This window comes from Heteronotia binoei, chromosome 5 (assembly GCF_032191835.1).
Source record: "Heteronotia binoei isolate CCM8104 ecotype False Entrance Well chromosome 5, APGP_CSIRO_Hbin_v1, whole genome shotgun sequence".
Lineage (NCBI taxonomy): Eukaryota > Metazoa > Chordata > Lepidosauria > Squamata > Gekkonidae > Heteronotia > Heteronotia binoei.
The window spans coordinates 170682793-170704300 of record NC_083227.1 but is presented as its reverse complement, the minus strand read 5'-3'; the positions used below and the strand labels follow the sequence as shown (position 1 = coordinate 170704300).

Sequence of the window (21508 nt, the reverse complement as noted above, 5' to 3'; positions counted from 1 at the left end):
TAGGTTTGGCTTTGGGTGCCCCAGGAACTGGACCCCCTGGTCCAATTTTTTTTTTTCTTACCATAGAGAACAGTTTTCCTTTTGGGGTGCCCACAGATGGGTGCAGTCTTTTTGGGGCAGGGCGGTTGCATGTGGGGGAGTCTCCTGAAGCTACCCTGCAGTTTTGGGGCGTCTCCCTCAAACTCCCCTCTAGCCAGAGCCACTTTCCCCACAGCAATTATAGTAGAGGAAGTGGCTAATTGGGCTCTCCCCAGCATTGGTGGCAATGGGTCTTTTGGGGAGCCCAAAGACAGGGACCCCCGGCCCAATCTTTTTCAGACTTGAGGGGTTCATAGGGGAGAGCCCCCTGCAGGTCCCCTGAAAATTTGGGGACTCTCCCACAAACCCCCTCCCCTCCAGGTGGCTTCCAATATACCCTATGTTGCCATTGATTTCAAAGGCCCATAGGGTATAATGGTGGGATAGGGGCACCCTCTTTGGGTGCTCCTGGAATGGGAACCCCTGGCCCAACCTTTTTGGGACTTAAGGGGTTCGTAGGGGAGAGTCCCTTGCAGGTCCCCTGCAAACTTGGGGGCTCTCCCTCAAACCCCCTCCCCTTCAGGTGGCTTCCAATATACCCTATTTTGCCATTGATTTCAATAGCCCATAGGGTATAATGGGGCCGTATATTCGGAAATAGCCGTATATCTCCCGTATATACGGCTATTCCCATTACCAGTATTCGGAAATATACTGTATTCCAAATATTTTGGCCCCGTATATTTCCGAATCCGATTATTTCTGTATTTTATTTTTTGCACACCCCTACTGGCTATCTGATCAAATTCTGTTGCTTTTTAAAAAATTGTATTTTACCTGGAGTCTGAATGAGAAAGGCAGGCTATACGTGAAGTAAATAATATTAAAATTAAATATCTTCACCACAAAAAATAGCTATAAGCTTTTTTTTAAAAGTAAAATCTTGGAATTCAGAGGAACCAGTAGGTTATGGCAACAGATGTTTATAACATTACATTGCTGTAACATACTAGCAATTATTGGGTTTTTTAGAAGTCTTACAATGGGGCACTGGGAGAAAAATGCATGGAAAATGACAGTTAACAAAGGAAAGTGTGCACAAAACTCCTGTGTGCCTCTGCACTAGTGTGAATACCTCTACACTCTTGGCAGTGATGGCAGGGAAATGGAGAATCCTTGCCATGTGGAATCAGACTAAGTCAGATGAGTCAAAGCACGGGACTCCACTTCAGTTGATGTTCCAAAGAACTTCAATGCAGAAGTGACTTAAGCAGGACTCCAGACTAAAAAGAGGAAGGCTAGCTTTAGCATTTCCTTTCTTGAAAAAAGCTCCATAGTCCTCAAATTTATAAGTAGCTGAAAGCAGAGAAGCACAGAGATTGACAAGAATGGCTCCAGGTAGCATCTACATGAAGTGTGAAGAACCTGACACAGTTGAGCTCAAAGACAACGCATTTCACAAGACATCAAGGAGACCAGGTAACTGTCATCTCCAGGTTAGATTCAGGAACTGACAAAGCTAAACTGGGTATTGAGCAAGGCACTCAGTTTCTCAGGTCTTACTGCCTGTTCAGAAACAATTGGAAGGCTTTTTGTGAGAATTGGGGCTATGAGACTGTGCACAGGACTCTGCTCTTTGGGGTCTCTGTGGTAGGAAGGAGCTTTAGGCCAGGGAAAAGAGTTGTATCACTTTGGTACTTCAGTGATATTAGTGACAAAATCGCTATTTGAGAGACGGAGTGGGCATCCCTATGCGGGTTAGAAAGCCTCTGTGAAAATAAATATAACTATATAAAGTATTGTACACTTTAAATATGTGTGATATATGCTATCAACTTGCTTCTGACTTCTGGTGAGCCTACAAATTAATGCCCTCAGGAATGTCCAATCATTAACAGCCTTGCTCAAGTCTTGGAAACTGAAAGCCCCCGTGGCTTCCTCGACTGAGCCAATCAGTTTCCTGGTTAGTTGTCTTCTATTCCTGCTGCCTTCAGCTTTTCCTAGGATTGTCTTTTTCAGTGAGTCTTTGTCTTCTCATGATGTGACCCACATACATAAAATAATAAAAATAATAGCCTCAGTTTAGTCATTTTAGCTTCTAGAGTTCAGGCTTGATTTGATCTACAGCCCACTTATTTATCTTTTTGGCATTCCATGGTATCCATAAAACTCTTCTCCAATATTACATTTCAAATGAATCAATTTTATTCCTGTCAGTTTTCTTCATTGTCTGACTTCCATATCCGTACAAAGTAATAGGGAATATCTTGGTCTTGGTTCTTTACATTTAAGAGTCTTTTCTTGCTCCTTCATGGCAGCCCTTCCCAATCTCAGTCTCCTTCAGATTTCTAGGTTGCAACTTTTGGTTGATGGTGGAGCCATACAATGGAATATCTTTAGCCATTTCAATTTCTTCCCTGTAATCCTGCTTTGGCACTTTCTTCTTTAACCTTTATTCACAGTCATTTTAAATGTTATTTGTTTTCTACCAGTAATGTGGTATCATCTGCATATCACAGATTGTTAATGTTCCTTCTACTAATTTTCACTTCAACTTAATCTAAAACTAGTCTACCTTTCCTTCTGATATATTCTGCATATGAATTGAACAATCTTTATACCAACCATATATTGGTAGGGTTGCCAAGTTCAAGTCAAGAAATATCTGGGGACTTTGGGGGTGAAGCCAGGAGAATTTGGAGGTGGAGCCAGGAGCAAGGTTGTGACAAGAATAATTGAACTCCAGAGTTCTGGCCATCACATTTAAAGGGACCACACACCTTTTAAATGCCTTCCCTCCATTGGAAATAATGGATAGGGGCACCTTCTTTTGGGGGTCATAGAATTGGACTCCCTGGTCCAATCCTTTTGAAATTTGGAGGGTGTTTTGGGGAGAGGAACTGGATGCTATGCTGAAAATCTGATGCATGTATCTCAAAAACAGCCCTCCCAAAGCCAATGTTCCCTCTAAGTTGCAGAGCCTTGTGAGCAAAAATTCTACTTTGTGAGCTACTGACACTAAAGTTGTGAGCTGCTGCATAAATTAGCGCGCTCTGGGGTCATCCTTCCTGAGCTAAGACAAAAATGTGTGAGCTGGAGGCTAAAAATCTGTGAGCTAGCTCACGCTAACTCAGCTTAGAGGGAACACCGCCCAAAGCCCCAGATACCTGTGGATCAATTCTCCATCATACCCTATGGGAATTGGTCTCCATAAGGAATAATGGAATGCCCAGCAGACATCCCCCCCCCCACTTTCTGATGACACTGAAGTGGTGGGAGGGCCTCCAAACCGGGGGATCCTCTGTCGCCAGCTGGGGATTTGGCAACCCTATATATTGGCTTAATTCTTAGTGAGGCAGGAAACCTATGTTTGGGCTGTACCATTTCAGACTGCAGGTGTGTAGCGGTCCTTGTATAATAGATTGTATGGACAGAACATTAAAAAGTCCTCTCAACAGAAAATAAGATGCTAGGAAGAAGGCTTCTGACCTAGTCTTCTTACTCACGCATGAATGTTCTATTGTGTAGAAATATTATCTGCGAGAGGGAGAATTTGGTCATGAGAGCCTGTCTGCTGCAGTGGTTAGAGTGTTGGACCTGAGAGGTCAGGGTTCAAATCATCATGCAATCTGCTGGGTGATCATGGCCCGCTCTCTCACTCTCAGTCTTCATCTCCCTTGCTTAGTTTTTGAAAAGAAGAGGACATTAAGAAAGAAGGACAATGTATGCTGCCCTTCGTTCCTTAGGAGAAGGATGGAATGAAAACCTATTCCCCATTGCTATGCTTCTTAAAATTCCATCCTGGTTCCATGGTGCCTGAAGTATCTTTACAAGTTAAGGATAGCCACACTTCCTTCCTGACTACCCCATCTCCTTTTGATCCAATTCTTGCTCTTCCCATTCTGTCCAGTTTCATCTGTTCTTAGTTCCCTTCATTTACCTCTTCCTTGCCCATTTTCTGGCATTTTACTTTTCCTGCGCTTAGATCAAGATGTCTGTTTCTCTCCCTCAGATCAACGCTGCCTATTACCAGTTAAGACTGCACTGCCTCAAATCCTGGCATTCCTTTGGGAAGCCCTGCATTCACCTTTCTTGCTATTAAGGGTGTTTTTACATTCAGTTTGATCCAGAGTTTTAGAGTCTTCAAATCGCCTGCCACCGTTCTGCTTTAATTATTTTCCTTTTACATTGGTGGATTTGCTCTGTTCATTTTGTGTAGCCAAACTTCTATATTTCCTGCTGAAAGCATTTCAATTTTGGATGGGGGGGCTGTCTCTGATCAGAGGGCAGGTGGAATACCAGCGCTTAGTTAAATGTATATGATCGCTTGGAAATCATGTCAACACTGCAAAAACAATCCAAATTTAAATTACAAGATGAGGCAAGCAATGATATGTAAAACATTCAAATGCTGTCAGTTCTCATGCAAATTACTGCACCTTGTGGCTTTTGGAGGAGTCTTTTAAAACGCATGAAAACTTCTACAATACAAATTTGAAATGCCTATAGAGAAATGACTGGATCAAAACTAGTTTTGAGAAAAACGTTGCAGCAGCAGCTCCAGAACTCATCTCACCGAAACAAATTTAGATGCTTCGGGCAGTAACGATGCAAAACAGTTATGAGAATGTTAGGTAATATAAAAGGTGAGTTTCAAATGTGGTGATAGTCATAAACTGTCAGTGTAAAAACACCCTAAGTTAACTGAGACAATTATTTTTATTCCATGATGTGTCAAAGAGTTTCTGAGTTCTAGATAATCTGCTTCCAGTAAAAATACAGTTTAGGTGAAACAAAAACCTCAGCCATTATTTTTTTTGTCCACATAGTGGCCTTTCACATTTGCAGATGATGATTTGTTTGTGTGAACAAAGCTTAAGTCCTTCCAATGGGGACTGTGCTAGTTCTGTGTTGTAAACAGCAGAATTGCATATGGTTAATACTAAAAAAGTATACTTGAGGTATAATAGACAGAATAAAATGATAAAGGATGAATATGGGTCATCAGTGGCCCTGTTAGCTGTTATTGGGTCTCACGGCTTTCATCAGCTGTGTTCAGGCTGTATGTTTTTACAGATTTGGTCTGGGCTCATTTTGAGGGAAATGTGCAGTTTATTAATTACATGCACCTGGTAGCCTTGACCAGCTGGCACAAGACACTCCTATATAGTTTGCAGCTAGCAATGCTGCTTAACCAATTATGCCTTGACTGGCCAACAGGGTTTATGGGCAGACAAAAGGGGGAAAAGCTTGCCTGAGATAGAAACAACTCTGTCTCCTCTGACCTTCAACAATAAATTGGCTTTAATGAACTGTTGACAACTGTTGACAAGCAAGCTTTTAGGGGTGTTAATAAGCCAGCCCTTAGTTAATAAGCCAGCATGGTCTTGGGTCAGCCATAGCTCTGGCAGAGGTTGTCCTTGAAAGGGCAGCTGCTGTGAGAGCCCTCTCAGCCCCACCCACCTCACAGGGTGTCTGTTGTGGGGGAGGAAGGTAAAGGAGATTGTGAGCCGCTCTGAGACTCTTCGGAGTGGAGGGCGGGATATAAATCCAATATCTTCATCTACCTCACAGGGTGTCTGTTGTGGGGGAGGAAGGGAAAGGAGATTGTGAGCCCCTCTGAGACTCTTCGGAGTGGAGGGCGGGATATAAATCCAATATCTTCATCTACCTCACAGGGTGACTGTTGTGGGGGAGGAAGGGAAAGGAGATTGTGAGCCCCTCTGAGACTCTTCGGAGTGGAGGGCGGGATATAAATCCAATATCTTCTTCTTATTATTATTCTTAGCTGAGTATTGTTATTTTTGTTGCTTGAAAATTGAATGGTCTCTGCTCAGCATACATTCTGCTGAACCTGACAGATTTCTTTATCACAAATTAATGGGATTAAAAAAAAAAAGTTGTGCTTGCATTAACTTCTCAGAAACAATCCCAGAGGCCTGCTTGATCCTGACAGGCCCACTGAGTTTTGGAAAATTAGGCATACGTTTGCATAACTTGCTCTGCTTCTACCAGGGTATGGAGTAGAGATGGCCTAAAACATTTGATGCTTGAGGCAGAATACCCAAATGGTGCCCTTTTAGTGGTGGTGGTATCTGCCTCCCAAGATGGGCTGCCTAACTCTAAATCAAGAATAATACTCCCTCTAAGCTGTAGAATCTTGTGAGCAAGAATTCTACTTTGTGAGCTACTGGCATTGAAGTTGTGAGCTGCTGCAAAAATTAGTTTGTTCTGGGGCCATTTTTCTCGAGCTAGCACAAAAATGTGTGAGCCGGAGATTAAAAAACTGTGAGCTAGCTCACACTAACTCAGCTTAGAGGGAACATTGCTCTTGATAGGTCCAGATTTTGCCAGGCCATGAGGCAAAAGGCTCTGCAGTAGCCTCTTGGATCCTAAACATTAGACAGCAGCCCCTTCTCACTTATCCCTCACCCTCCGCACTCCAGCTTCTTCTGTTGCTTCAGGCATTTCTCACTTATTTTCAGACATACTCTTATTAATTTCTGCACTGGTGCAATGTGAATATGGAATCATGGTTCTCTGGTGTTATGTCTGTCTGTGTTACTAATGGAGTAATAAAAAATAAACTTTACTAATGTTACTAATGGAGTAATAAAAGATTCACAGAACTCATTTGGGTTTGGAGCTCTCAGAAGCTCTAATCAGGCTCCCTAGCAAATGGCTGTTGTCTGCTCCCGTCTCCCTTCCCTGCTTCCATGGCCACAGGTGCAGACCCCTGTGATGAGGCAGCTGAGCAAAGCGGCCTCTTGCTCTTTCACTCTTCCCCCTCCCTCTTCCCAAAGGGAGGAGTAGGAGCCTCAGCCAATGGAGGAGCTTGACTCTGTAGCTCTGATGTGTGGTTTAGTTTGCCAGGGTTCCAGGCATTCTCAATCACACTGCAGCACTACTGAGCCAAGCCTCTCTTCCTTCTGTTTACTGAGGCGCCTCCCCCTTCTTGTCCCCTGGGGAGGGAGAGAAAGAGGGAGAGTTTCCTTCGCCCCATTCCCTCTATCAGTTACATGGGTGAGATACAAAGAAAGCACTTTTAACACCAGCAACGTTTCGTTCAAGGTACTTGCTTTTTGGCTTGCTACACACAGAGAGAGTGTGTTTTGTTGACTTGTTATGCCTGGGCTGTCCTACATTCAACCGGATTTGCCTTCCGCTTTTCACTGTATTAATGCCTTCATGCTCCATGCCTTCATTATCCAGAAGAGGAATAACAACAAGCCAAGATTAGGTTGAGAGTGTGTATCCCCAGAACAAGTTCACCCAAAACATTTCCTTTTATTTTTCGTTCATATTTCACATTTTCCTTTCCTTTGCTTTGATTGATTGGAGATTTTGAACTTAGGCTTCCCAGATAGTAGGTTGATACTGGCCACTCTACATGGCTGTCTCTCTACTTTTGCACTGCTTCGTAGGAGTTATAGCAATTTATCTTGGGAATACTATAGTTTTATAGATGGACACATAGCCCTCAATCTCTGTCATGGTTTCTTCACATGTTCTTGACCAGCACACGAAGCAATTTCTGTATAAAAGCTCGCAATGCCCAGCCATTTCATGTTTTCCCCTGGATCCTAGGGCACTGATTTCTGTAATGAATGTCAATAAATCAAAACTTACAGATATACACTCAGACAACACCTGAACAACATACTCAGGATTTCCGTAGTGCAATTGTCTCCAGATATTGATGCAGTAATTCAGAGCATGAGATGTCAGTTATCAGAGACTGTTAAACAAAACATTGCAAGCATGCTCATGTTTTAAGCCTGTTTTATTTTAGGTTAAAAAAAAATCTTTGTGTTTCTTTGTGCGCTTTATAAAGTTTATGATGTCAGGGGTGTGTGGCATATGCTAATGAGCTCCAGCACTTTTGCTGATCAGAAGATGGTCCAGGGTCTTTTCCACAGAGAAATTCCCATCAGATAATAACCTCTTCCCCAATGAGAGAAGTATGAGATGCCCTATCATTAGAGAATATTTATGTTGAAAGCAAATGTTGCTCAATAGTTCAGGAAACCTTTTCGCCAGCCATTCATCACTGGTTCTGCACTTATTTTTGTGATTTTGGTCTGGGAGAGAGAAATTTTCATGTCAGAGGCACAGCTGCTTCCCGCTTTCATAAGCCTGGGCCAGAGGCCAAAACACAAAAGTGTCTTTTGTTAAAATCAGCAGGACTCAGAAATCTCTTGAACGTGCTGTCTGCTGTTCACTGGAAGAAGGAACTGAGCCTGAGTAGTGTACATTATAAACTAGGACCATTTTATACAGTTTAACTGTCATATAGTGCCATCCTAAGCAGAGTTACATCCTTCTATGTCCACTGAAATCTTAGAAGGGTGTAACCCTGTTTAGATGGTACTAATAGTTTCCTCCGAAGAATCCAGGGAATTGTACTTTGGTAAAGGCGCTGCAAAAAATTACTGTTAGAGATCTCTAGTGTTTCCAAACTACAGTTCTCAAATCTTTGACTGTTAACCCAGTTTGTCTGTTGGATAAAGGAAGCCAGCCTGGACAGCTGCAGGCATAAAAGCGTTTGCACAGAGATAACACAATACATTTGTAACAGCAAAAGATAACAGTGTTGCATTGTCAGTTTTTGTACGTATTAATGGCAGCATCCTCCTGCTGTAGGGAACACACTTCATCGCAAGTAGTTTTGTGATAAATTACTGGTGAAGATCTAGTGGAGATTTACAGCCGTTTCCATGGGGGGCTTGAGAAAAGCAACAAAGAGGGCTCAGTTATTCTGTCCTCTTGAGCAGAACTAGTTGGCAGATACCCAGACATAATATGAAAACACGGCTTGATTTTAATAAGGTTAGTTTGTGAAACCAGGATTCAGCTCACAGTCAAATCTTGGTTTTCCTTGACAAAGTCTGTTTTTATTTTCCTCCAGCCTGGGTTAAACCAGAAAACAAGTAATAAGCAAACTTCAGTTCCTGGTTTAAGTACCTCAGCTAAGCATAGTTAGGGACATGACTTGTATTCCAACAGTCCAACTAACCGAACTGTTGTGTATGTGGACTAATGATGCTATTACCTGTGTTCCTGCCTGGCTCATTGGAGCCTTTAGGTCTGAGCTTGGGGACTCAGGAACAATGGGCAGTGGGATCCAAATCCCTGCTGCCCTGCTCCAATCACAGGCTGCCTGTTGGTTTAAATGATTCAATGGCATCCTAGCGTGGGAACCTTGAACTGTATATAGTTGGCCCCATTGGCCCAGAAAAGCAGTCTTCTAGTTCAGCCATTAACATGCTGTAACTAATAAAGAGAGCTATGAATACTGCAACCGTGTCTCCTCCTTGCATTGAACCCACTATATTATAGTGGCGACAAAGGTGGGATCCTACTGAGCGAGTCCCAGAACCAGGCACCGCGCATCGCTCTTTTCGCACGCATCACATCGCCATACCAGACAACATGGCTACTGCTCCAGGAATGCTGCCCAAGTTCGACGCAGCTCATTCTGAGCTGTGGGAATCGTGGGTCAGACAACTCAAATATTACCTCATGGCCCAGAAGATCAAAAACCAGGACAACAACCAGGAGATGAAAAAGGCCATTTTGCTGAGTACCTGTGGCATCACCACCCTGAAGCTAGCCAAGAGCCTGCAATGCTCGAGTCATTCTCCTATGAGCAGATCATCTTGGCGCTGACTGACAACTTCACTCTCCAGCTGACCCGCATGACCCAGCGACTTCAGTTCCTCAACAGGCATCAGCAGCCGAATGAGTCAGCAGCTGACTACTTCGCTTACTTCTGTGAACTTGGGGGTGAAAGTGGAGTTTGCAGCACGTCTGGAAGAGGCCTTGTTTGAAAAATTCACGCATGGCCTCCGCGACGAGAAGGCCTGCCGGAAGGTCACTGAGGTGGAAGACCCGACACTTGAAAAGGCCCTCAAGACGGCTATTGCAGCTGAAAAGGTGGGTAAGGACAAAAGCTGCTGTATCGAAGCCAGTGCTCACCAGTTCCACCCCCTGCAGCGTTGGATGACTCCGATGGCGATGACGCTCTCAAGCTGCACCACGCGGCCCAGCAACACCCGCAACCATGTGCATCAGAGACAGCGCCTGCCTGGGCCTGAGTGCCGCTCGTGAAAATTCAGAGACGCTGTTTGCTACCAGGGTGGAAACACGGGCCATCTGACATGGGTTTGCAGAGCCAAATTGCCCTGCCAAACTTCAGGAGGAGCGCCCCAGCGACAACATGGTCAACACCATGAGGCCGCCATCATTGAGGAGCAGCACTCCTTCCATAAGCTCATCGCCCAGGTATGCCAATTGTCCATGCCCGCACTGGACAAATTAAAAACTACCTTGTTCATAGAGGGCGCCCCATGCAAGATGGAAATAGACTTGGGGGCCACCTTCACAGTAATCTCAGCGCAGACCCTGAAGCAGCTGTGCCCCTGGGGGGGACCTTGCTTATACCCCTCCCCTGCAATAGTGCGGTATTTCCAAAAACAGGAGGTTGCCATGAAGGGAGTCGGGTTCTTCAGGGTCAAATACAGGCAGTATGAGAGAGCCCTGTCCTTGCTAATTGTTGCTGGGTCCTTATCATTGGGGTGGTTGTGGTTCGGTCCATTAGGGATTGGAGTCACTGGCATCCACCAGGCCCCCGGGGGGGGACCAATTTTCGTTTTTAAAACCATTTTATTTGTAACATATGGAAACAATATCTATTTCTTGCATCATTAGTAACTTTTTTTAATCCCATATATTACTTTCTAGCCACCCCTCCCCCCGTTACTTGACCCCTGCCGGTGTTATGTACTTAAAATACTAATATTTAAAGGTACCCTTAACTAATAAAAACAAAGATTAATATTCTTCTTCCTTCTAAGACTTAATCATTATCAAAAATTGTTTAATGTCCTTTTATTTTCCACTCTTTTTCTACATATCCGCTAAACTTTTTCTACTCCATCTTAAAAACTTCTAAGTCATAATCTCTTAAAGTTCTTGTTAATTTGTCCATTTCACTCCATGTCATAACTTTTACAATCCAATCCCATTTCTCTGGTATTTTTTCTTGCTTCCACAACTGCGCATACAATGTCCTAGCAGCTGAAAGCAAGTACCAAATTATAGTTCTATCTTCTTTTGGAAATTTTTCCATTTGTAATCCCAACAGAAAAGTCTTTGCAACTTTCTTAAATTCATATCCCAAGATCCTAGAAATTTCTTGTTGAATCATCTGCCAATACTTTTTTGCTTTTTCACAAGTCCACCACCTATGGTAGAAAGAGAACCCTGTCCTTGCTAATTGTTGCGGGGTCCTTATCATTGGGATGGTTGTGGTTCGGTCCATTAGGGATTGGAGTCACTGGCATCCACCAGGCCCCCGGGGGGGGGGACCAATTTTCAATGGATTTGTGGGGAGTTCCCATCCATCTTCAACGGAATGCTGGGGACATACACTGAATCCCCCGTAGCCTTACAACTTAACCCCACAGTGCAGCCTGTAAGGCTGAAGGCCCATCGTGTCCCCTTTGCTTTAAAGCCTAAAATAGAGGAAGAGCTGGATCACTTCATGTGCAAGGGGTACTAGAGCCAGTTGCTAATGCACAATGAGAAACCGCCATTGTGACCCTGGTGAAGCCAAACGGCAGCATCCGCATTTGCATGGACTACAAATGCACTATTGACAAGGCACTGCAGGACCACGCCTACCCAGTCCCGGTGGTCAACCACGTGGGACCTGTTTTGTTCAACATCTTTATAAATGATTTGGATGAAGGAATAGAGGGAATGCTTATTAAATTTGCGGATGATACCAAATTTGGGGGGGGGGGTTGCAAATACAGTAGAAGACAGAAACGGGATACAGGATGACCTTGACAGGCTGGAAAACTGGGCTAAAACCAATAAAATGAATTTTAACAGGGATAAATGTAGAGAAAGAGATCAAGTTTCTAGAAGCTCTCAATGACTGTGCTATGGAGCAGATGGTCACAGAACCTATCAGAGGTGGGGCAATCCTGGATTTGGTCCTAAGTAATGCCCAAGACTTGGTGAGAGATGTAAAAGTGATCTCACCGCTTGGGAGCAGTGACCATAACGTTATTGATTTCACCGTTTGTATAAATAGGGAGTTGTCCCAAAAGCCCAGCACAACTACGTTTAACTTTAAAAGGGGTAAATTCTCTGAGATGAGGAGGCATGTGAAGAGGAAACTGAAAGGAAAGGTAAATACAGTAAAAAGCCTTGGGGAAGCTTGGAGGCTATTTAAAACTAAAATCCTAGAAGCTCGGCTTGACTTCGCAAACGAAGATTTAAGAAGGGTGCAGTAGTCCACGTCTGCTGCAGGCTCGCTGGTGGCTGATAAGACCAAAGCGGGACAGGCAGGTCCGGCCACAGTGGCTGCAGGGAAAAGTCTGATTTGGGGTTGGTGCTGTAGCAGTGCGATTCTTCCTCAATCTCCTTTTGTCCTCAAGACCAGCTATGCGTGCGTTCTCAAAAGAAGAGACAGCCTGGTGGATGGTGTGCCTCCATGCTTTGCGATCTGAGGCTAGGTCAGACCACTGGTGTTGGTTAATGCGACAGGTACCAAGGGATTTTTTCAAGGAGTCCTTGTACCTCTTCTTTGGTGCCCCTCTATTTCGATGGCCGGTGGAAAGTTCGCCATACAAGGCAATCTTGGGAAGGCGGTGGTTTTCCATCCTGGAGATATGCCCTGCCCAGCGCAGTTGCGTCTTTAACAACAATGCCTCGATGCTTGTAACCTCCGCCCGCTTGAGGACTTCAGTGTTGGTCACAAAGTCACTCCAGTGGATGTTGAGGATGGTGCGAAGGCAGCGCTGATGAAAGCGCTCAAGGAGTCGCAGGTGATGACGGTATAATATCCACGATTGGAAGCCGTAGATGAGGGTTGTCATCACAACCGCTTTGTAAACATTGATCTTTGTGCCTTTTTTCAGATGCTTGTTGCTCCACACTCTTTTATGCAGTCGGCCAAATGCACGGTTTGCCTTTGCCAGCCTGTTGTCAATCTCCTTCTCGATCTTGGCGTCTGAGGAGATGATGCACCCCAGGTAGCTGAACTGCTGGACTGTCTTCAGAACTGATTCACCCACAGTGATGCAAGGAGGGTGATAATCTTCCTGGGGTGCAGGCTGGTGGAGAACTTCTGTCTTCTTCAGACTAACTTCTAGGCCGAATAGCTTGGCAGCCTCTGCAAAGCAGGACGTCATATGCTGCAGAGCTGATACCAAGTGGGAGACAAGTGCAGCATCATCAGCAAACAGTAGCTCTCGGATAAGTTTTTCCATTGTCTTGGAGTGGGCCTTTAGTCGCCTCAGGTTGAACAGGCTGCCATTGGTGCGATAGCGGATGTAGACACCATCATCATCATCTAAATCTACTGTGGCTCTTTGAAGCATCATGCTAAAGACGATCGTAAAGAGAGTTGGCACGAGAACGCAGCCTTGCTTTACACCTGTGCCTATTGGGAAGGGCTCCGAGAGATCGTTGCAGTGTCTGACTTGGCCTCGCTGGTCTTCATGTAGCTGGATGACCATACTGAGGAACCTTGGGGACATCCTAAACGTTCCAAGATTTGCCACAGGCCGTTCCTGCTAACGGTATCAAAAGCTTTGGTAAGGTCAACAAAAGTCACATATAGACCCTTGTTCTGTTCCCTGCATTTCTCTTGGAGCTGCCTGAGAACAAATACCATGTCGGTGGTGCTCCTGTTAGCTCTGAAGCCACACTGGCTCTCTGGGAGGAGTTCTTCTGCAATGGCGGGCACCAGTCTGTTCAGGAGTATTCTAGCAAGGATTTTGCCTGCGATGCAGAGCAGGGTTATCCCCCGGTAGTTGGAGCAGTCTGACTTTTCCCCTTTGTTCTTATGTAGAGTAATGATGATTGCATCGCGAAAGTCCTGTGGTAGTTTGCCTTGTTCCCAGCAGGTGACAAGTACTTTGTGAAGTGTGCTATGTAGTACTATGCCCCCATGCTTCCAGATCTCTGGTGGGATTCCATCAACTCCCGCAGCCTTGCCACTTTTCAGTTGCTTGATGGCTTTAACAGTCTCTTCTAGGGTGGGGATCTCATCCAATCTGTTTTCACTGGTTGAAGTGGGGTGAGGTGGATTGCTGAATCTTGAACTACGCGATCGGCACTGAAGAGAACCTGAAAATACTCCGACCACTGGTTCAGTATGGATGCCTTGTCTGTGAGGAGCACTTGGCCGTCTGCACTACGCAAGGGACTCTGAGCCTGATATGATGGACCATATACTGCCTTCAGGGCTTCGTAGAACCCTCTTAAATCACCAGTGTCTGCACACAGCTGGGTTCTCTCTGCAAGCTTGGTCCACCACTTGTTCTGAATGTCTCGAAGCTTGCGCTGGAGGTTGCTACATGCAGCGCGAAAGGTTGCTTTTTTCCCGGGACAGGAGGGCTGAGCAAGATGTGCTTGGTAGGCAGATCTCTTTTTTGTCAGTAATTCTTGGATCTCTTGATTGTTCTCGTCAAACCAGTCCTTGTTCTTCCTTGTGGAGAACCCGAGGACTTCTTCAGAGGTCAACAGGATGGTAGTTTTTAGGTGTTCCCAGAGTGCTTCTGGAGAAGGATCTGTGAGGCAACTGGGGTCCTCAATTCTTGACTGGAGTTTTGCCTGGAAGGCAGCTTTAACTTCGGCTGATTGAAGGCTGCCAACCTGAAACTTCCTCCGGGGGATACCGCCTCTCCTGGGTGTAGATTTAAAATGAAGATGGAGATTGCAGCATACAAGACAATGATCCATATGACATTCTGCACTGGGCATTACTCGGGTGTGTAAGACATCTCGAAGGCCTCTCTGGCGCACCAGAATGTAGTCAATAAGGTGCCAATGCTTGGACCGTTTGTGCATCCAGGTTGTCTTCAGACTGTTCTTCTGCTGTAAGATAGTGTTGGTGATGGTGAGCTGATGCTCCGTGCAGAATTCTAGCAGGAGGCACCCGTTATCATTGCAGTTGCCAATGCCATGTTTGCTAAGTACTCCTTTCCAGGCTTCCAAGTCTTTACCTACTCTGGCATTGAAGTCGCCAAGGATGATCACCTTGTCCTCTGTAGGGGTCTTCCATACGAGGTTACGTAGATCAGCATAGAACTTGTTCTTTTCTGTAGGATCTGCTTGAAGGGTTGGGGCATACACACTAAAGAGGGTTGCATGCTGCTTGTTTTGAAGTGGGAGGCGCATAGACATGATGCGATCTGAGTGACCTGTTGGCAGGTTTTCGAGTTTAGAGGCAATGGAGTTCCTGATCATGAAGCCAACGCCAGAAAAGCGGCTCTCAGCCTTTGACTTACCCGACCAGTAGAGGGTATAGCCAGCACCGTGTTCTTGAAGACTACCTTCCTCAGGGAAATAGACCTCACTGAGAGCTGCTATGTCGATATTCAACCTGAGAAGTTCATGGGCAACTAGAGCAGAGCGTCGTTCAGGGCGACCACTGTCTACTGTGTCAAGCATGGTTCTGATGTCCCAACACGCAAGCTTTAGTCTTTGCACACTTTGTGAGGCAGGTACATGTCTTTTCTTTGTTGTTATTTTTCGACCGCAAGTAAGGATGCCCGTTGACCGTGGCTAGCCAACTGGGGGGAAGGAGATGAGCTTTGTTTAGGCCACCTTTTCTAGGCCCCTCTCCATACGGAGCAAGCAGTGCTGACCCTAAATAGGGCTGCTTGGTCGTTCAGGGTGCTGCCGAAAAATGCTTTCGTCTCTGGGTCAGCATCAGGCGACCAATACCCTGAACCACCTACATGCAGGATCGGGACTGCGGCTTCCAGTGACATCTTCCACCTGCCGTTTCGCCTTTTGCCCATCGCTGCAGGACTTGGTATGTTGTGGGTTGTGGATGTGGATACCCTTCAAACCTGCGCAGAGGAATTTTTAGGTGAAGCGCAGTGTGCACAGTACTGGCTCCACCCTTTCACCATGGGGTCGTCTGCCATGGCCCAGTAAGCTGGGACGCCGGCAGCGAGTCCTCCAGGTGGTAGATGTTACATTAACGACCTCTGTCTGCCCGGGCTTGATGTTAGAGTTTTCCTTCTCTTGGCTGGCGAGGTTGGTGAGCCCAGCCTGCCAATCCGGTTATACTGCCGGACATTCGGTCGCAACATGACGTGGCAAACTCTGTGAAAATGGGGGGGACCAGCGAGAAGGTGTTGCCACGGATGCAGTAATGTAGGAGAGGCCATTGCAGTGACCATCTGCCAGGCATAGCCAGACAGTGACCACGCAGCGTTCACTACACCGGGAAAGGAGAGGCGATGTATTGCACATGCACTTTCCCTGGGGGGGCAGGACACCCAGAGGGAGCCCCCCCCTACCCCTAGTAGCTCAGATAAAATATATACCACAAGTTAGGAAAGGTGCAAACAAGTATAAGAGAAGGCAGGCATGGTTAACTAACAAAGTAATGGAAGCTGTAAAAGGTAAGAAGGACTCCTGTAAGTGGCGGAAAGCTAGTCCAAGTGAGATTAATAAAAGGGAACACAGGCTGTGGCAAATCAAATACAAGACTGTGATCAGGCAGGCAAAAAGGGACTATGAGGAGCGTATTGCAAAAAACATAAAGACCAACAATAAAAATTTCTTCAAATATATTAGAAGCAGGAAACCAGCCAGGGAGGCAATGGGGCCCTTGGATGACCAAGGGGTCAAAGGATTACTGAAGGAGGATAGGGAAATGGCTGAGAAGCTGAATGAATTTTTTGCCTCTGTCTTCACTGTGGAAGATGAGAAGTGTTTGCCCGCTCCAGAAACCACTAATTTTGGAATGGGTGTTGAAAGACCTGAGTCAGATTGAGGTGACAAGAGAGGAGGTCCTACAACTGATTGACGAATTAAAAACTAATAAGGCACCAGGTCCGGATGGCATACGTCCAAGAGTTCTGAAAGAACTCAAAGTTGAACTTGTGGATCTCCTGACAAAAATCTGTAATCTTTCATTGAAATCTGCCTCCGTTCTTGAGGACTGGAAGGTAGCAAATCTCACCCCCATCTTTAAAAAGGGTTCCAGAGGAGATCCGGGAAATTACAGGCCAGTCAGTCTGACTTCAATATTGGGAAAGTTGGTAGAAAGCATTATCAAGGACAGAATGAGTAGGCACATTGATTAACACAAGTTATTGAGGAAAACTCCGCATGGGTTCTGTAAGGGAAGATCTTGCCTCACTAACCTGTTACAGTTCTTTGAGGGGGTGAACAAGCATGTGGACATAGGGGACCCAATAGATGTTGTTTACTTTGAATTCCAGAAAGCTTTTGATAAAGTTCCTCATCAAAGGCTCTGTAGTAAGCTCGAGAGTCATGGAGTAAAAGGACAGGTCCTCTTGTGGATCAAAAACTGGCTGAGTAATAGGAAGAAGAGAGTGAGTATAAATAGGCAGTCTTTGCAGTGGAAGACAGTAAGCAGTGGGATGCTGCATGGTTCAATACTGGATCCCATGCTCTTTAACTTGTTCATTAATGATCTGGAGTTGGGAGTAAGCAGTGAAGTGGCCAAGTTTGCAGATGACACTAAATTGTTCAGGGTGGTGAGAACCAGAGAGGATTGTGAGGCACTCCAAAGGGATCTGTTGGGGCTGGGTGAGTGGGCGTCAACGTGGCAGATGAGGTTTAATGTGGCCAAGTGCAAAGTAATGCACATTGGGGCCAAGAATCCCAGCTACAAATACAAGTTGATGGGTTGTGAACTGGCAGAGACTGACCAAGAGAGAGATCTTGGGGTCATGGTAGATAAGTCACTGAAAATGTCAAGACCGTGTGCGATTGCAGTAAAAAAGGCCAACGCCATGCTGGGAATTATTAGGAAGGGAACTGAAAACAAATCAGCCAGTATCATAATGCCCCTGTATAAATCGATGGTGCGGTCTCATTTGGAGTACTGTGTGCAATTCATTCGGAGTACTGTGTGCACTTGGCCACATTGAACCACATCTGCCATGTTGACGCCCACTCACCCAGCCTCAACAGATCCCTTTGGAGTGCCTCACAATCCTCTCTGGTTCTCACCACCTTGAACAATTTAGTGTCATCCGCAAACTTGGCCACCTGAAAGATATCTTAGCAGATATGTTGGGCTGTGCTGATTCAGGCAAAGTCCACAAACTTTTAAATGACACTTGCTCTGAGGTAACTTTAATGGTGGCTAGATTTCTTCAACACGCCATGGAAATATGACAGAGAATGGTTCTGGAATTACCACATTTTATTTGTTTTAATTATTTAATTTGGCTAAACTCGACTCATATATATTTTACTTATTTTATGTATATTAGCTCCCTATGTATTCTATAATCTAGGATTTTATATTATTTATATTGATATTTTACTGCTAAATCTGTTTTATGCCAATAAAGGCTTGCTGTTGTTGTTATTTATTTACTTTCGATTTATATCCTGCCCATTCCAAACGGACTCAGGGCAGCTAACAATCATAATAAAACCAGCATCTCAATTTCAGATATGAAACAATAGGATAATAATTATAATTTAAAACAATTTAAAACAAAGTATTGGTGCTATACAAGTATACAATTTATCTGCTGGTGGTCCTTCAGATGGAGTTGCCCAGCAGCATAGAGCGGCAGCCTTCTCCCCTAGTTGTTATAGGCCTGTTTTAAATGTTTGGTTTTACAAGCCCTGCGGAATTGGGAGAGATCCCGCAGGGCTCTTATGGCCTCAGGAATCGCATTCCACAGTATTGGTGCTGCCACTGAGAAGGCCCTGGCCCATGTAGAGCCCAGTCTGGCCTCCCTTGGTCCGGGGATGGACAATAGATATCGAGTTCCTGAACACAGTGCTCTCTGGGAAACATATGGGGAAAGGCAGTCCCTTAGATAGACAGGTCCTCGGCCATATAGGGCTTTAAAGGTCAATACCAGACTTTGAAACGGACTCGGAACACAATAGGCAGCCAGTGTAGCTCTTTCAGCACTGGTTGAATGTACTCCCATCGCTGGAGTCCCATTAACAACCGTGCTGCAGCATTCTGCACTAACTCCAGTCTCTGAGTCAGAGTCAAGGACTGCCCGATGTAGAGGCCATTACAGTAGTCTATTCTCGAGGTGACCGTAGCATGGATCACCATTGCTAAGTCGTAATGCTCCAGAAAAGGGGCCAACTGTCATATCCGCCACAGTTGGAAATAAGCGGACTTGACAGTGGTTGCTACCTGGGCTTTCATAGACATGGAGGACTCAAGGAGCACTCCCAGGCTCTTGACTTTTGGGGCCAGAATTAGTGGCACCCCGTCAAAAGCCGGCAAGGGGATCTCATTTCCCAGGCCACTGCGGCTCAGATAGAGAACCTCCATCTTCATTGGATTCAACTTCAGTTGACTCAGCCGGAGCCAAGATGTCATGGCTTGTAATGCCAGGTCCAAGTTTTCCGGGCACAGCTGGATCGGCCACCCATCAATAGTTAGAGCTGGGTGTCATCCACATATTGGTGACACCCCAGCCCATACCTCCTGACAATCTGGGCAAGGGGGCGCATGTAGATGTTAAATAACATCGGGGACAGAACTGCCCCTTGCGGCACACCACATGTGAGTGGGTGCCTCCGGAACGATTCTTTCCCCCCATCCTTTGTCCCCAACCTTGAAGGAAAGAGGCCAGCCATTGCAAAACAGACCCCCGAATCCCCACATCGGCGAGGTGGCTAGACAATAGCTGGTGGTCAACCGTATCAAATGCGGCTGACAGATCTAGCAACAACAGCACCGCTGAGCCACCTCGATCCAGATGTCACAGGAGGTCATCCATGAGGGCAACCAAAAACATCTCTGTCCCATGACCTGGCTGAAAGCTGGACTGGAACAGATCCAGGGCAGAAGTGTCATCCAGGAACCCCTGTAAATGAGTCGCCACAGCCTGCTCTATAACCTTACCCCAAAAGGATAGGTTTGACACTGGCTGATAGTTCGCCAATTCAGCCAGGTCTGCAGTTGCCTTTTTAAAGAGGGGAGCGTACCACAGCCTCTTACAGAGGTGCGAGAAAGATCCCCTCTTAAAGGGATCTGTTGATAATCACCTGTAGTGGTTCATGTAGCGTCACCTAGCTGGCTTTCACCAGCCAAGACAGGCATGGATCCAACCCACAGGTGGTAGGGTGCACAGTAAGAAGGGTCCTGTTGACTTCTTCCAGACTGAGCAGAGTGAAGGAATTCAAAAATGGACCAGAAGATGTGCTCGGTGTCTCGAGTTCACTCACTATATCAAGTGTGGCGGCAAGTCATGTTGGAGTGACAAGACTTTATCTGCAAAAGCCTCGCAGCCTATTTCCAGTTCCCTAATATTTTGTTTACCTTGTGATAAGGTTGTTAATGACCGAATTATACCAAATATTTGTGCCTGGCGTGAGGTCGCAGATGCAATCTTTCTCCAGCCTCACAGTCAGCCAGACTACTAAGGATTTGTGCCTGTGCTCTGCTCTCACGCTGCCCAGGATTCTTGCAGGAGGGCAGCAAACATGCTTGACCCTCCCAGTTCTAATGGGGGAGGGGGTCATTTTATAAACTAACATTTTTTGTTCTGTGTACATGGGGTATCCCTCTTATATATAAAACCCATGGCTTTATTTCATTGCCAAACTTGTCAAGCATGGAATGTTCCACTTTGCTACTAGAGGCAACAATTACTCCCCATTTCTAGTGAACATTTAGCTCCCACCACTGCACACTGTTTACGTGATGCATTTTTGTTGTCCACAGGTGCTTTCCGGTTGCAGTGCTGCAGATGTTGTTCGGAAGAAACCTCCATATCAGTCCTTTACATTGCAAGTGCTGTGCTGTTTCTGCTGTGGATCATAACCACCATATTTCTAACTGCAAAATGTATGGATTTGGGATAAAAAAGCTGCTGTATTTCAGCTCATTTTGAAAGCACAAGCATGAGGGGAAAGCATGGTTGTGGTGTGGGATGGAATGCAGAATTTTGACTGTTATAGAATATAATCTGTATGTCTAATAGCAGTGGGTGAGCCCCATGTGGATCAAAAAAACATACAAAAGAGCCATCCAAAGCTAGCATATTGGCTTCTGCAGACCGCAGGGAACTTGCAGGTTAGCATAAAAATACAAAGTGTTTTATGGGGGGGAAATGGGAGATAAGCCCCGCCCCAAAGACAAGCAATGTCTGTATATGCAGATACCACTGAGAACAATTTGGGTGGTATATTGGGTTGCTATAGCGACCTAATATCCTACGTGAAAATCTGATGGCCATGGCCACCATAATTCAAAGATGAAGGTTTCCAAAGCCTGTGCCAATCACCCAATAATTGAAGAAGGTTAGAGCAGGAAGAAGCCTACTCTCCAACGTTTACTTGCTGTCCTGAAGGTCCAGTTACTAGTCCTTCCTTGCCAGTTGCTGAAACTCTGGTCTCTTCATCCTTGTGCTGCTCCTAAGCAGTAGAAGAAGTTTCATGCAGGTGGTACTGGGAAGCCTTAAAGCCCTCTGCACATGCTGCTGCATCTAGAGTA

General features: G+C 45.5%; 1 protein-coding gene across 1 annotated transcript in view; it reads left to right on the top strand.

Moving 5' to 3' along the window:
- The first annotated feature begins 1267 nt into the window (after window positions 1-1267).
- Window positions 1268-21508, top strand: part of FCER2 (Fc epsilon receptor II) — a 54733-nt gene continuing 34492 nt past the window's right edge. Inside the window, exons 1-2 of the mRNA XM_060238356.1 lie at window positions 1268-1497; window positions 20738-20860. Of these exons, the coding sequence (XP_060094339.1) occupies window positions 1407-1497; window positions 20738-20860 (214 nt within the window). The 5' untranslated portion in view covers window positions 1268-1406. The remainder of the gene's footprint in view (window positions 1498-20737; window positions 20861-21508) is intronic.